The sequence below is a fragment of the Lycorma delicatula genome, chromosome 1 (genome assembly GCF_047948215.1).
Source record: "Lycorma delicatula isolate Av1 chromosome 1, ASM4794821v1, whole genome shotgun sequence".
Classification (NCBI taxonomy): domain Eukaryota; kingdom Metazoa; phylum Arthropoda; class Insecta; order Hemiptera; family Fulgoridae; genus Lycorma; species Lycorma delicatula.
Genome location: NC_134455.1, coordinates 139,946,618 through 139,962,706, shown reverse-complemented (window position 1 = coordinate 139,962,706; position 16,089 = coordinate 139,946,618). Strand labels below are relative to the sequence as shown.

Genomic DNA, 16,089 nt, shown 5'->3' with positions numbered 1-16,089 from the left:
TCTTTTGGACATTTTTGGTTCAGTTGGTTGCAATCAAACTGGGAGGTGTACAACTAGATGTTACAACAGCCCTAAATCCAAAATTTCAACATCCTACAGCTAATTGATTTTAGTTTTGCAAGATACATATGTACATACAGATGTCACACCAAATCTGGTCAAAATGGATATTTCCGTTGAAATCTGGAAACCGAAATTTTTTACAATCACATTTTTTTTTTGTCTTCAGTCATTTGACTGGTTTGATGCAGCTCTCCAAGATTCCCTATCTAGTGCTAGTTGTTTCATTTCAGTATACCCTCTACATCCTACATCTCTAACAATTTGTTTTACATATTCCAAACGTGGCCTGCCTACACAATTTTTTCCTTCTACCTGTTCTTCCAATATTAAAGCGACTATTCCAGGATGCCTTAGTATGTGGCCTATAAGTCTGTCTCTTCTTTTAACTAAATTTTTCCAAATGCTTCTTTCTTCATCTATTTATCGCAATACCTCTTCATTTGTCACTTTATCCACCCATCTGATTTTTAACATTCTGCTATAGCACCACATTTCAAAAGTTTCTAATCTTTTCTTCTCAGATACTCCGATTGTCCAAGTTTCACTTCCATATAAAGCGACACTCCAAACATATACTTTCAAAAATCTTTTCCTGACATTTAAATTATTTTTTGATGTAAACAAATTATATTTCTTACTGAAGGCTCGTTTCGCTTGTACTATTCGTCATTTTATATCGCTCCTGCTTCGTCCATCTTTAGTAATTCTACTTCCCAAATAACAAAATTCTTCTACCTCCATAATCTTTTCTCCTCCTGTTTTCACATTCAGTGGTCCATCTTTGTTATTTCTACTACATTTCATTACTTTTGTTTTGTTCTTGTTTATTTTCATGCGATAGTTCTTGCGTAGGACTTCATCCATGCCACTCATTGTTTCTTCTAAATCCCTTTTACTCTCAGCTAGAATTACTATATCATCAGCAAATCATAGCATCTTTATCTTTTCACCTTGTTCTGTTACTCCGGATCTCAATTGTTCTTTAACATTATTAACTGCTAGTTCTATATAAAGATTAAAAAGTAACTGAGATAGGGAACATCCTTGTCTGACTCCCTTTTTTATTACGGCTTCTTTCTTATGTTCTTCAATTATTACTGTTGCTGTTTGGTTCCTGTACATGTTAGCAATTGTTCTTCTATCTCTGTATTTGAACCCTAACTTTTTTAAAATGCTGAACATTTTATTCCAGTCTACGTTATCGAATGCCTTTTCTAGGTCTATAAACGCCAAGTATGTTGGTTTGTTTTTCTTTAATCTTCCTTCTACTATTAATCTGAGTCCTAAAATTGCTTCCCTTGTCCCTATACTTTTCCTGAAACCAAATTGATCTTCTCCTAACACTTCTTCCACTCTCCTCTCAATTCTTCTGTATAGAATTCTAGTTAAGATTTTTGATGCATGACTAGTTAAACTAATTGTTCTGTATTCTTCACATTTATCTGCCCCTGCTTTCTTTGGTATCATGACTATAACACTCTTTTTGAAGTCTGACGGAAATTCCCCTTTTTCATAAATATTAAACACCAGTTTGCATAATCTATCAATCGCTTCCTCACCTGCACTGCGCAGTAATTCTACAGGTATTCCGTCTATTCCAGGAGCCTTTCTGCCATTTAAATCTTTTAATGCTCTCTTAAATTCAGATCTCTTACAATCACAATACTTTCTTTATTTCATACAAGGAAGTAAAATACCAAGTATGTAGAAACTTGTTTTTTTTTTTTGAGTTTATTTTTACCATTTGTCGTTACTTTATAACTTGCACCAGTTTCGTTGTCACCTGTAGTTGATTTGATTTAAGAAAATTGATATGAATTGTAATTAAGTTACAGCAGGAATTTTGCAAATTTAAGCAGAATGACTCAATTTACTATTCCTTTGTGGTTGATCACAGATTTTATGTTTGATATATCTTGTTGGTACGTTGTATTTATTATTGAATTTTATGTTATACTCATAGACTTTCAACATGTTGTAGATTGATTCCACCACCATATTCTCATGTAATGTAATAAAGTAAATCTTCAGCTAGCATAATCTAACATACTTTTACACATCCAGTAATTCAGACGTTCATATGTCTATCTTTGTTCTCAGCAACCATTAAATTCATGTCAATTTCTGCTAGAATTCTATTATAAAGAAATCTCTGACAATGAATGGGTAGCTGCTAAGGAAGCTTGTGATCTGCTGACAAGGCTGAGTTCAAGTCTTGTGTTATTCATTCTATCTGAACATGCTTTGTGAAACATCAGCCGAAGTAAAGCAGAATGAGTAGATAAGAGGTTTTGACTGAGGTTAAGAAGATAAGAGGTTTTTGAGGTTTTAAGAGGTTTTAACTTCTGCGTGACAGCCCTCACATTCTTTTTGATGTTGTACATTAAGCAAAATTATGTTGGAAATTCAAACTAGCAAATATAATTAAATGATTTTGGGTGATGATGTGGCCACTACGTTAAAGCCACAACTGGCAAGGAACGGAGAGGGTGGTGTAGCGACCAGACATGATATGAGGTGGGATCTTCTCACCTTTGGGGGGTGGGGGGGAATCGAGATGATGTAGTCAGAAATGAGAAAAAAAATTAATTCTTGAAATTTTTTGTACATTTATCTCAATTTAGTATTTATGTTGCTTTTCATTTTTGGAGATCTCATGTACTTCCTCTCCTCAGTTACTTATGATTTTATGTTTAATTTATTACTTATTTTAAATATTTCTATTTTTATTCTTATTTTTTGTCATTTTAATAATTTAGTTTTTCAAGAGTTGGATTTCACAACTGTTTTAGTACATAAATTGTTTAGTTGGATTCCTTTTTGATCATTATTGTGATTTTCTTCATCTATTTGTTTGCCACTACTTTCAAAATCTGTTTTTTTTTGTCATTTTATGGTTACCATTTATTTATATCTATTTAAAAATTATTGTTGTTGAACTACGAGTTCATCAGGTGATATACCCTTCTTGGCTATTTGTCCAAGAAAAATGTTTACATTATTAGAAGAGAATTAAACATTTAATAATAAACATTTTAATCATTATATTTTATAAAGAATATTTTAAGCATTTACATATAGTAATGAAATTATTATCTGAGATTTAATGTTTCAGCTTGTACCATTGTGTCTGGTATTGTGATGCATCTTGCTGAAATCAATAATAAGACTGTATTGGACGCATCATTTTATTTTTGCAAACATTTGCCTATGGTAATCCAAAAACCTTGCTACAAGATTGTTAGAAATATTGAACCTCTTCTAATTTCTGAGTAAGTTTGAATTTCATTAATATAAAAATAATTCAATTTTTTTATGATTTATATAAATGTTGTGTAATATATAATAATAATTCATGGTATTTCATCATATTATTTTATCAAATTTAACAGTAAATATCATAATGCCCTTCTGTATTTATTTATAGGTTAATGTATTTATTCATATAAACTATTACAATACAGTACTGTTGTATAGATTGAAGTTGATAAATAAAAAGACGACAAAATATCTAAAATTGTACATCACAGAGAACAATTATTGTACAGAGTTGGTGTTATTTGGATAGATTTAGAGTAATGAGTTTTCATCAGTTGTATGTTCATATTTTATTAACCCACATTTATTCTAATAAATTTACATATCGTGTCTTTAATACACAATTTAGATTTTTAAATGTATTAAAATTATCATTTAGAAAAATTGATGATTGCCATTCTTCATTTTACGTATAAAATATAGTTTACTGTAATTTACTATCTAGTTTTAGGGACCCAGACAACATGCATAAATTACAGTAAGTTATTATAGTGTGGCAATAGACTAGATGCTTGGAATTTGTAGGAAATATAAACTTAAATATTTCTTTATTATCAATAACATATAATTGATGAGTTAGGATGAAAAGTCAGTGATGATTTTTTATGACTTATTTATAAATTGTTTTTAAGACTGTTGTACTGTTTAATCTTTTTTAAGAATAATCTATAATAAACTAGTAAATCATCATTCTTGTCTAAAGTAGCATGATAATACCTTGTTGTAATTAAATCTTTAATCTTTTGTTGAATGTATTTTTCTTCATACTTATATTTGTATATATATATCTTCATATTTCAGAATTTAATTTAACGGTGCATTGATGTTGCATTCTGTAATGTTTTTTCTTCAGTTTAAATGAATAATCAATAATTATATCTACATATTTAATTATATTGCATTTCTGATATTTAAGTACAGAATTTAATTAAGTTATCATATTTTTTTTTTTTCGAGTAAATTACGTAAAATGAACCAATAAGGCTTGCTGATGTCTACACTTAATCCTAGCCATTCATGTTTATCTAACGTAGGGATTATGCAATAATATTAAATTATATTAAGATTGAAATTTGAAAGAAAGAATAAAAAATTAATTTGATTGGGTGCTGGGAACAAAAGTAAAAATTGTAATATCAAGCAAACATGTTTTTCAACGTCTTGCCCTATCAATTTATATTTGACTAATGTGTAATCTTGTATATTGATAAACAAGTTAGCATCATAAAGGAGAAATATTTTTCTTTTTAAACTTAATTAATTTTGCTCCTGTTTTTAGTTATTTTTGTTTAGTACTTCTACATTTAAAAAGATCTCTGCTTCTTTTCAGAACAGAAAATTTGCATAGAGAATTAGATAATCTTTAAAAAATGTTAAGATTCATGTTAATTAATTTATTTTGATAAAGTTAACTAGTTCATCTTCAGTGATGAGTAAACTGAATTGAGGATCACTTTGAGAATAAGAATCATTTGCATTTATTAACAAAGATGTTGATGCTCTGAAACAGAACCTGATTGTAGTAGAGAATAAGGAATTCTCTTGTTTTAGAAACAATAATTGGATTTTTTTTGTTGAACCCACCAGGTTAGTCTAGTGGTTAAACTTGTCATCACAAAATCAGGTGATTTTCGAAGTCGAGAGTTCTAACGTACGAGTCAGTACGTTGTAAAGGCAGTTGATTGTGTATGGATTTGAATGCTAGACTGTTGATACTGGTGTTCTTTGGTGGTTGGATTTCAATTAACCACACGCCTCAGAACTGGTTGACCTGAATCTATTCCAGACTACATGTTTACTGGTACATTTACACTTACATGTCAGGCCTGGCAAGCTGATAGTTATAATTGCATTTGCCTACTTACACACACCCAGACCAGGCAGTAGCTAGGAAACAGGTTGGAGAAAACAAAATAATTGATTTTTTCATTATTTTAGTCACGCATTGTTCAAAACTATTTTTGCAAGTTGCATCATTTGTTTTTTATGCTATGGTAAGTGTTTCCTTAATGATAACTTATTTTTTGATGAAAACTTTTTGCTGCTACTTTTCCTAAGTCATTCAAGTATGGCTTGAATGCAGTTACTTTCATCATCTGGTTTTACACTTAAGGCATACCCGAAGGTTAAAAAAAAAGTATTTCTCAAATAGCTTCATAAAAGGAAACTTTAATTTATTTATTTATGATAATATTATTTTATTGTGTAGTACTTTGTATTTAATGTTATTTAATTATAACTGGAGTAGCTTATTTGATTACTATTTGCTTTTATGATTGTATTGCATCAGTAAATAGCTTATAATGTTGGCATTTTAGTAACAATATCTAATTACTGTTTCCTAAAAATTACTAATTATAATTTAACATGAAAATTTATTTAAAAATAATATTTATCATGTAATTGATAAAAGATAAATTAAATTGCTGTAATAAGTTAAGTTATTTTAATTTTTAGTCATGTTATAAAATGTTGGAGTTGAAATGTTTATTGCTATTTTAGATGTTGATGTTATTTTATTGTCATGAAGAGTAATCTATAATTTAGTAAAATGTAATAAAAATAAGTATAATTGACCTCTGGTCATTTACAAATAATGTAACTCTTTAGTGATATTTGCATACTACTGTTAGCTGTAATTGAACAAATGATATTTTTATTAATTAACTTCAAAATAAAAAGTATGGTTTATCCATATGGTGTATTGTACATATATTCAAGCCTTATACATTAATTTTCAAATATTTTTGTGATTTTTTTTTTCTTATTTTGTAAAGAAACTAACTTTAGAGTTCACATAATTTTCTTCCTGATAAGATCAGTGGAAGATTTTTTAATGTAAAATTACATGGCAATGTAGAAAATTAGAATATATTTTTATTTGTTAGTATCATTAGTTAGTTTTTGGTCATAATCTTAAGTAGCCTAAAATCATCCTAATAATAAATTATTTTCATAAGTAACTAGTTGAAAACTTCGGTTTAAGAAATTATATAAATTCCTGCATTCCAGATCGTTTTAACTCATATTTGTTAGTAATTACTTTTTATTGTTTCTCTTCATTATTATTTGCGTTACATTATTTGCTTTATTTTAAGCGGGGTCCCAACAGATTGCTTCACATCCTACTTCTCGATCTCCATACTTTCCTATCCATCCTGTCACCCTCCACCATTCCTTACATTACCACTATTATCAAGATGCCTTGGTCCTTATCCTTGTAGATTATCCTTATCTTTCTGTTTCTTTTATCGTTCAATTAGCTTTTACTTAAGTGTAGGTCAGTGAAGAAGGGAACAATTATGATGAGAAAATAAGTCAAATAACTAAGGATAAATGATGGTTAGAGCCCTTGATTCCATTTATTGGGATATAATTAAAATTAACAACCGAAATGGATGTCATTAGAAGAAGCATGAGAAAGTTCAGACTGATCAGAATTAGGATTACTGATGTGTGAATGTGTGTGTGGATCGAGATCATGAATGATGACTGATTGATGATTGTTTGATGCATGAGTAGGATGGATGATGAAAATCTTTCCAAAGAAGACTTTATATTGGATATTTGCTCAAAAAAGGAAAAGGAGATATACAGGATGATAGAAGGATGAAATAGAGAATGTAATGAAAGGAAGATATAAAAAAAGTGGAAAATTTAATCAGAGGAGTGTAATTCGTAAAGTTATATAAGAAGAAAATATTTTAGTATTTTTTCATAAATATTGGTTTTTTTTAATGTGAATTTAATTCTAGAATTTTATTTTTTGTAAAAGGTTATTTATTGATCATTCTCAATAGTTATTTTATATTAGGCAACAGACTTCAAAAATATTATACATTATAGTGTCAGTTTTAATAATAACCTTTAATTTTTTCTTCTGTTAAAAAAAAACCTATTAATTTATTTTGATATGTTCTTCTGTTTCAGAGAACTTCATTCTATTATTACACCTGATGTACTGTGTTATGGTATTCATTTCTGCCAAGTGGATGATGGTGCTAACTACTGCCATCTATTTCCTAAGCCATTTTCAAATTTTCATGAAGCTGTTCAGTTAGTTAGAGTAAGAATTTAGACATTTAAGTTTTTAAAACTAGTGGTTTGTCTGCTATGACTAGACTATGCGGCTGCTAGACTATGAGGCAAGAGTTAAGAATGAATTCAGTGACCTGTCAAGTGCTGATTGTTTGATCTTTTAAAATTATTGTTTTATTGTGGGTGGTTTCTTTTTTAACCATTTGTGGCACTATATTTCATAAATTTAATCTTTTAAAATTCTACATTTATCATCCTTTGGAAACCTTTCCTTAGCCAATATATATATATATATATATATATATATATATATATATACATATACCGTATTTATTTATTTTCACAACTGGTATTTAAGAAGAGGAAAAAGTCAAAAGATGATTCAACCAACACAGTAACATATTCATAAGATTGTTATTGACTAATAATTCTATCTAAAATTATATAAAAAGTCAAGAGTTTATGTAGTGCAATAAACTCTTGACTTAGTAGGATTCATTAATAGGGCAATAAATCTAGTACTAGAAAAAAATAACATACACAAAGTGGTAAAAAGGAACAAGCCATTACTTATGCAAAGGAACTTATCACTTCCAACCAAAGAATCAAATTTTAAAGTCCATGAATAGAACAGTTAATGCAACATTTACAAACAATTATGATTTTAACAGTATTTTCAAAATGTGGAATATTGGTTAAAGTTATAAATTAAGCTATAATTTACCTCAGCAATTCCTTATATTTTACTCTTAATCTGTGTATTGGATTGGATTAAATGGTGGGATTAGTCAAACCTTGTTTTACTTTTCCTTGAAACTAACATGTTTAAAATTGAAAACATTGCAACATCTTGTGAATGAATTTGAAGAGTGATTACAAGTAAGGACTGATTAGTCATTAACAAAACAGAGAAAAATTATTATTACTAGTTGTATATATATGCTTTATTGTTTACATAACTGCTTTTGTTTTCTAAACATTCTATGTATTTAGAGAAAACCTTTTTTTGCAGCCTGTGGATGAAAACTTGTCAGCCCTACTTTTTCTTTACTTACTTATCTTGAACCATTGAGGACCAATTGTTGATTTTCTTGGATTGATGATTTCACTTGTTGATTTTCTTGAAAATCATTAGTTGTTTGAATTTAAATATAAAGGGAATGTTCAAGTTCCCATTGGGTTGCTGAATTCTCTGATCAATTCAAACAATATAGGATGAATGTGTATTGTTGTGAATGAGAACAATTCCTGAAGTTTTTTCAAACTTACGTTCAGGCTTTCAACTAATCATTGTCAGAATATTAGGCCTCTCACCTCTATTATGATCATTTGTATGTCTGTTGTTCAACTCATATACACCAGTGTGCATGGATTATGTGAAAAATTAAATTAGCTGGTAAAGCGAATCTTAAGGATGAACCTTACAATGATTTACCAATTTCTGTGACTGAAAAGAAGCGCCAAAAGGAGGTTTGAATACTGGCACTATGGTTGAAAAATAAAAAAAAATAAAAATAATCCCCAAAAAAATTCTCTAAGCAGTATTCTGAGATTCCAAACATGTGTATGTGACTGACTACCTGGAGACTGGGTTGACTGTTAATTCTGTGTGAGTCAGAGGAGCAGAAAACACCTTAGGAGAGGTTGTCATGTTTGACAATCTGTGCACCCGATAATTTTGCAACATGATAATGTTTGGCCACACATATCTTGTGCATCGCCAAGGCTGTTGTGAATATGAAATTTAAACCTATTTCACATATTCCATACTCAAAAAGTTTAAAACCCTGCCATTTTCACTTCTTTCTGCAATTAAAGAGAAATATGGGTATTCATTTCAATATGGATGATGAGCTGAATGATGCAGTGAGATTGTGGATCAAGGAAAGACTGCTAGCATTCTTTATTGATGGAATGAGAAAATGGTTCACCACTGGGAGAAATGTATAGCTGTAAATGATGACTACAAGGAAAAATAAATTAACTTCTTTTACCAAATAAAATGTAGTTTTATACCATATTTGTTCATTTGACTATTTCTTTTCACTTGCGAATTATAAGCAACTGTGCATTAAATTTCTGCTACCCCTTGTACATTGTACATTGTTGGTAGAAAAGTAAGTCTTAATATTATATAAAAACTATTCCCACGAATCATATTAATGTATCCATTTCATGTTATGACTTGTTATTGAATAAACTAGCTAAAATTTAATGTCTTCTCTGTATAGGATGAGAAAAATTATTTTAAATAATTGATATGTAAATGTGCTATCTGTGGCAGTAAATAAAGCAAAATAAAAACAATAAGAGTTCTGTAAATAAAGTAATAAGACTAGTTTTTTTTGGCAGCCAAAGTGGCAACACTGTAAAGTTACTAGTAAACATATGGTTATACGAACAGCTGGTTTATATTAAGTATTAATATTTTTAGTCTATTGTTGCCAAGTGTTTAGTCTATTGTTGTTCATTTCATTGTGCGTTATGCACACAACGATATGAGTTTTCGTTGTGTTACAAAAATGAGTGATATTAATTATGAGCAACATTGTGCAATTAAGTTTTGTGTTAAACTCTGTGAGAATGATAATGAAATTTTTTCAAAGTTGAAAAGGGTGTATGGAGATGATGTTCTGTCACGAGCTCAAGTTTTTAGGTGATTTAAAGCATTTTCAGATGGCCGGGAATCAGTTGCGGTTAATCCATGCTCTGGAAGACTGCTAATGTCAAAAAGTGACGAGCGTGTTGAGCAAATCAGAGACTTGATACGGTATGACCAGCGATTAAATGTCAGAATGATTGCAGAACAATTGAATTTGAACCATTCACAGTCCATGAAATTTTGACAAACGAATTGCACATGGAAAAAGTTTGTGCAAAATTGGTCCCAAAAAACACACTGTTGAAACAGGGTGGAAGTGTGCCACGATCTTCTAGGCAAATTGAATCTGATCCTGATTTTCCAAAAAAATGTTATTACTGGTGATGAACTTGGATATTTGAGTATGACCCAGAAACAAAACACCAGAACAAGGGGAGTAGCACACTTCAACTTCACTATGTCCCAAAAAAGCAAAAATGAGCAAATCAAAAAATCATGCTAATTTGTTTCTTTGATAGATATGGCATTGTCCATAAGTAGTTTTTACCTACAGGATAGACTGTAAATCACTATGTTTACCGAGAATTTCTTGAAAGACTGCGGAAAAGAGTTGCCCACATGAGACCAGCCATCAAAGACAACTGGATGCTGCATCATGTCAATGCACCTTATCACACTGCACTCTCAATTAATGAATTTTTGGCAAAGAAAAACATTCCTGTAGTTCCTTAACCATCTTATTCACCTGACTTGAGTTCCTGTGGCATTTTCCAGTTCTGAGTAAAAATCACCTGAAGGACACCATTTTAGAACAGTAGTAGAACTATTTTGAAAGTGATAGAGTCCATGTTTAATTTGATTGTAAGTAGAAAGTTTTTTTGAACCAGTCTTTCTACTTTATTTGCAGACCTTGTATGAGATTGTAATAATAGTATTTACAGCTGTTAATATAATGCTTTATTGAAATGACATCTTAGAATTTGGTTTAAGAGAAAAAAATTATGTATATGTCTTTTTGTCTTTTTTTTCCAAGAAAATGTGGCTCTCTGCATTTTCATATAGCAATGATGGAGGCGCCTTCCTTGGTAAAATATTCCGGAGGTAAACTAGTCCCCTGTTCGGATCACTGGGTGGGGACTACTAAGGAAGGGGTCACCAAAAAATAAAAAAATAACATTCTACGAGTCGGAGCGTAGAATATTAGAAGTTTAAAAATGGTTGGTAGGCTAGAAAATTTAAAAAGGGAAATGGATAGGATAAATGTAGATGTAGTAGGACTTAGTGAGGATTGGTGGGAAGAGGAAGGCGACTTTTGGTTAGGTGATTTTAGAATAATTAACTCAGCTTCAAATAATGGGAAGGCAGGAGTAGGTTTCATAATGAACAAGAAGATAGGGAAGAGAGTAGGATATTTCAAAACGCATAGCAATAGAATCATTGTAATAAGGATAAAATCAAAACCTAAACCGACAATGATTGTTAACGTCTATATGCCTACAAGCGCCCATGATGATGATGAGGTAGAGTGTGTATACGAAGAGATTGATGAAGCAATTAAACACGTAAAAGGAGATGAAAATTTAATAATAGTTGGAGATTGGAATGCAAGCATTGGAAAAGGCAAGGAAGGAAATATAGTAGGTGAGTACGGGCTGGGCAAAAGGAATGAAAAAGGGGACAGACTTATAGAGTTTTGCACAAAGTATAATTTAGTAATTGCCAACACCCAATTTAAAAATCATAATAGAAGAATATACACTTGAAAAAGCCAGGTGATACTGCAAGGTATCAGATAGATTATATCATGGTTAAGCAAATATTTATAAGTCAACTCATCGACTGCAAAGCTTACACTGGAGCAGACATTGATAGCGACCATAATTTAGCGATGATGAAATGTAGATTGGGGTTTAAAAACGTGAAGAAAAGGTGTCAGATGAATCGGTGGAATTTAGAGAAGCTTGAGGAAAATTTTTAAGGTAAAGAAGATTTTTGAGGAGGACAACGCAAGAGGTCTGAGTAAAAAAGATAAGGTAGAAAATGTAGAAGAAGAATGGGAGAATGTTAAAAAGGAAATTATTAAATCAGCAGAAGCGAACTTAGGCAGAACAAAGAGAACTAGTAGAAAACCCTGGGTTTCAGACAATATATTGCAGCTGATGGATGCACGTAAAAAATATAAGAATACTAGTGATGAAGAAAGTAAAAGGAACTATCGACAATTAAGAAATGTTATAAACAGGAAGTGCAAACTAGCGAAAGAAGAGTGGATTAAAGTAAAGTGTTCAGAAGTGGAAAGAAAAATGAACATTGGTAAAATAGACGGAGCTTACAGGAAAGTTAAGGAAAATTTTGTGTTACATAAATTAAAATCTAATAATGTGTTAAACAAATATGGTACACCAATATATAATACGAAAGGTAAAGTCGATAGATGGGTGGAATATATTGAAGAGTTATACTAAGGAAATGAATTAGAAAATGGTGTTATAGAGGAAGAAGAGGAATTCGAAGAGGATGAAATGGGAGAAACAATACTGAGGTCTGAATTTAAGAGAGCATTAAAAGATTTAAATGGCAGAAAGACACCTGGAATAGACGGAATACCTGTAGAATTACTGCGCAGAGCAGGTGAGGAAGCGATTAATAGATTATACAAGCTGGTGTGTAATATTTTTGAAAAAGGGGAAGTTCCGTCAGTCTTCAAAAAAAGTGTTATAGTCATGATACCAAAGAAAGCAGGGCCAGATAAATGTGAAGAATACAGAACAATTAGTTTAACTAGTCATGCATCAAAAATCTTAACTAGAATTCTATACAGAAGAATTGAAAGGGGAGTGGAAGAAGAGTTAGGATTAATAGTAGAAGGAAGATTAAAGAAAAACAAACCAACATACTTGGGGTTTATAGACCTAGAAAAGGCATTCGATAATGTAGACGAATAAAATTTTCAGCATTTTAAAAAAATTAGGGTTCAAATACAGAGATAGAAGAACAATTGCTAACATGTACAGGAACCAAACAGCAACAGTAATAATTGAAGAACATAAGAAAGAAGCCGTAATAAGAAGGGAGTCTGACAAGGATGTTCCCCATCCCCGTTACTTTTTAATCTTTACATGGAACTAGCAGTTAATGATGTTAAAGAACAATTTAGATTCGGAGTAACAGTACAATGTGAAAAGATAAAGATGCTACGATTTGCTGATGATATAGGAATTCTAGCCGAGAGTAAAAAGGATTTGGAAGAAACAATGAACGGTATAGATGAAGTCCTACGCAAGAACTGTCACATGAAAATAAACAAGTACAAAACAAAAGTAATGAAATGTATTAGAAATAACAAAGATGGACCAATGAATGTGAAAATAGGAGGAGAAAAGATTATGGAGGTAGAAGAATTTAGTTCTTTGGGAAGTAGAATTACTAAAGATGGACAAAGCAGGAGCGATATAAAATGCTGAATAGCACAAGCGAAACGAGCCTTCAGTCAGAAATATAATTTGATTACATCAAAAATTAATTTAAATGTCAGGAAAAAATTTTTGAAAGTATATGTTTGGAGTGTCGCTTTATATGGAAGTGAAGCTTGGACAATCGGAGTATCTGAGAAGAAAAGATTAGAAGCTTTTGAAATGTGGTGCTACAGGAGAATGTTAAAAATCAGATGGGTGGATAAAGTGACAAATGAAGAGGTATTGCAGCAAATAGATGAAGAAAGAAGCATTTGGAAAAATATAGTTAAAAGAAGAGACAGACTTATAAGAAGAGACACACATACTAAGGCATCCTGGAATAGTCGCTTTAATATTGGAAGGACAGGTAGAAGGAAAAAATTGTGTAGGCAGGCCACGTTTGGAATATGTAAAACAAATTGTTAGGGGTGTAGGATGTAGAGGGTATACTGAAATGAAATGACTAGCACTAGATAGGGAATCTTGGAGAGCTGCATCAAACCAGTCAAATGACTGAAGACAAAAAAAAAAGTCTTTTATTATGATTACTTTAAAAATATAATTTATACAATGATAATAAATCAAGTAAGAGGAGAAAACCTCCTCTTGAAAATTCATTAATTTGTATAATATTTGATTTATTTTCACTTAAATCATTTTTTTGTAGAAAAGTTACTGACTTGTTGCCATTTTAAATTCACTCAATTACCATTGTGTACATTTATCCTGTTGGCTGTGTATTTTATTAAAGAAGCAAACCCAGTTGTATTTAGTCTACGTGTTTAGTACGCGTGCGCTCTGCTGGAGTGGTCCATTATATTGCCAGTACTCGTGGGACCAAAATTTCAGTTCCAACAATAAATTCTATGATGGTTGGTGGTCCATCTGAAAAAACCACCAATTTTAGTATAGTGAAAAGGCCTTGGTCAGCTTTGTCTGACGAGGATAATGTTACTGCAGGAGAGAATTGTAAGTCAAATATAAGAATGTTCGTTTTGTTGTTCTTTGGAATAATCAGGAGGGTGGCTCCCTTCAAAAGGTCACACCTTTCCTGATTAACAAATGTGTCACCAGTTCTATTGGTTCTTCAAAGAACATCAGAAAACTACGAGACGGAAAAATTCTTATAGAAACATTTAATGATGAGCAGAGTCGCTCCCTGTTACGTCTCAACAATATGGATGGCATAAACATAAATGTGACATGCCACACAAGACCCTAAATACCAGCCACGAAGTAATTTTTTGCCGTGACCTTCTCAAAATAGATATAAATGAAAATGCTGATGAACTTTGTGCTCAAGATATTATAGAACTGAAGCATATAATGAAAAGGCAGAACAGAATGGAAGAACCAACACCTTCTCTTATACTGACATCAACCTTCCAGTCCCACCAGAAAAAATAAAAATTGGTTATTTTCAGTTCAAGTATGACCTTTCATTCCCATTTCAAATGCCAAGGGTTTGGTCACACGACAATTATCTTCATCAAAAACAGATGTATGTAATAGATGTGCTAAAGAAGGACACAATGATGCCAAGAAGATGAAAAATGTGCTAATTGCAGTGGTTCGCATACAGCTCGCTGATGAGATTGCCCAACTTTTAAGGAAGAAAAGAGAATTCTTTGAATCTCTACCGAGCAGAAACTATCTTTTCCAGCGGCACGCAGAGAATATAAAAAAACTATTAAGTCAAGAAACCTGGTCAAACCAGACGTAACTTTTGCTGCCGCTACATCACAAAAAGATCCTACAAATTTAAGTAATCAGCCATGTGGATCCAGTAGTGAGCTAAAAACACTTGTTCAGATGTTATCTGGTCAAGTTGCCTCACCAACAACCACTACTTCAGAGCTGACAAAGACAAACAAAAAAAAACATTGGTTGCAGTTAGTGAATCTAACAGTGTGATTCCTATGAAAGTTCCTGTACCGGTATGGACAGGGATAATTACAGCTGGCGGTTGTAAGCCATCTAATAAGCTCCCCCGTTAAAGGGAACCCATGTAACCACCCCCTCTGGGATGTCATCTGCGGCATCCCATTCTACTAAATCTCCTCCACCATCATCTCATGTACTGGAGGAATGAAGGATTGATTGAAGAACCACCTGACCCCAGGGCAACTTGGAGTTCTTTAAAATAAAAAATACAAAAAAGTAAAACCGAATCACGTACAACTAATTATTTATACTTTCCAGAATTTATTTATCTATACCTATGAACATTAATCAGTGGAACATTAGAGGTCTTCAGTCTCGCATTGAAGGTGTTAGAGTGTTGATATGCGCAGATGAACCACTAATAATGTGCTTCCAAGAAACGCATCTACTACAGCAAGATGCGATAACACTCAGAGGCTATGTCTGTGAGAGATACGACTGTCTTGTAGATAGTAGGGAAGGTGGTGGTGTTGCTATTTTCATGTGAAATGAGTGTCGGCTACAAGGCTACAACCGTCTACCCTCAGTCTCGTTGTTGCTGTTAAAGTCTCGGTTCCCTCTAAATTGCATATCTGCAATTTGTATCTCTTGCCAAACTCTGAGTTCAATGCTGAAGAAATATCAAATCTCCTCATACAGATCCCATCGCCTTTGTTAATAGTAGGAGAC

General features: G+C 31.7%; 1 protein-coding gene across 2 annotated transcripts in view; it reads left to right on the top strand.

Moving 5' to 3' along the window:
* Positions 1 to 16,089, top strand: part of LOC142323219 (acyloxyacyl hydrolase-like) — an 89,792-nt gene that overhangs the window by 11,605 nt on the left and 62,098 nt on the right. For both annotated transcript variants that reach the window (XM_075362584.1, XM_075362577.1), the window contains exons 2-3: positions 3,179 to 3,335; positions 7,312 to 7,447. In XM_075362584.1, the coding sequence (XP_075218699.1) occupies positions 3,205 to 3,335; positions 7,312 to 7,447 (267 nt within the window). In that variant the 5' untranslated portion in view covers positions 3,179 to 3,204. The remainder of the gene's footprint in view (positions 1 to 3,178; positions 3,336 to 7,311; positions 7,448 to 16,089) is intronic.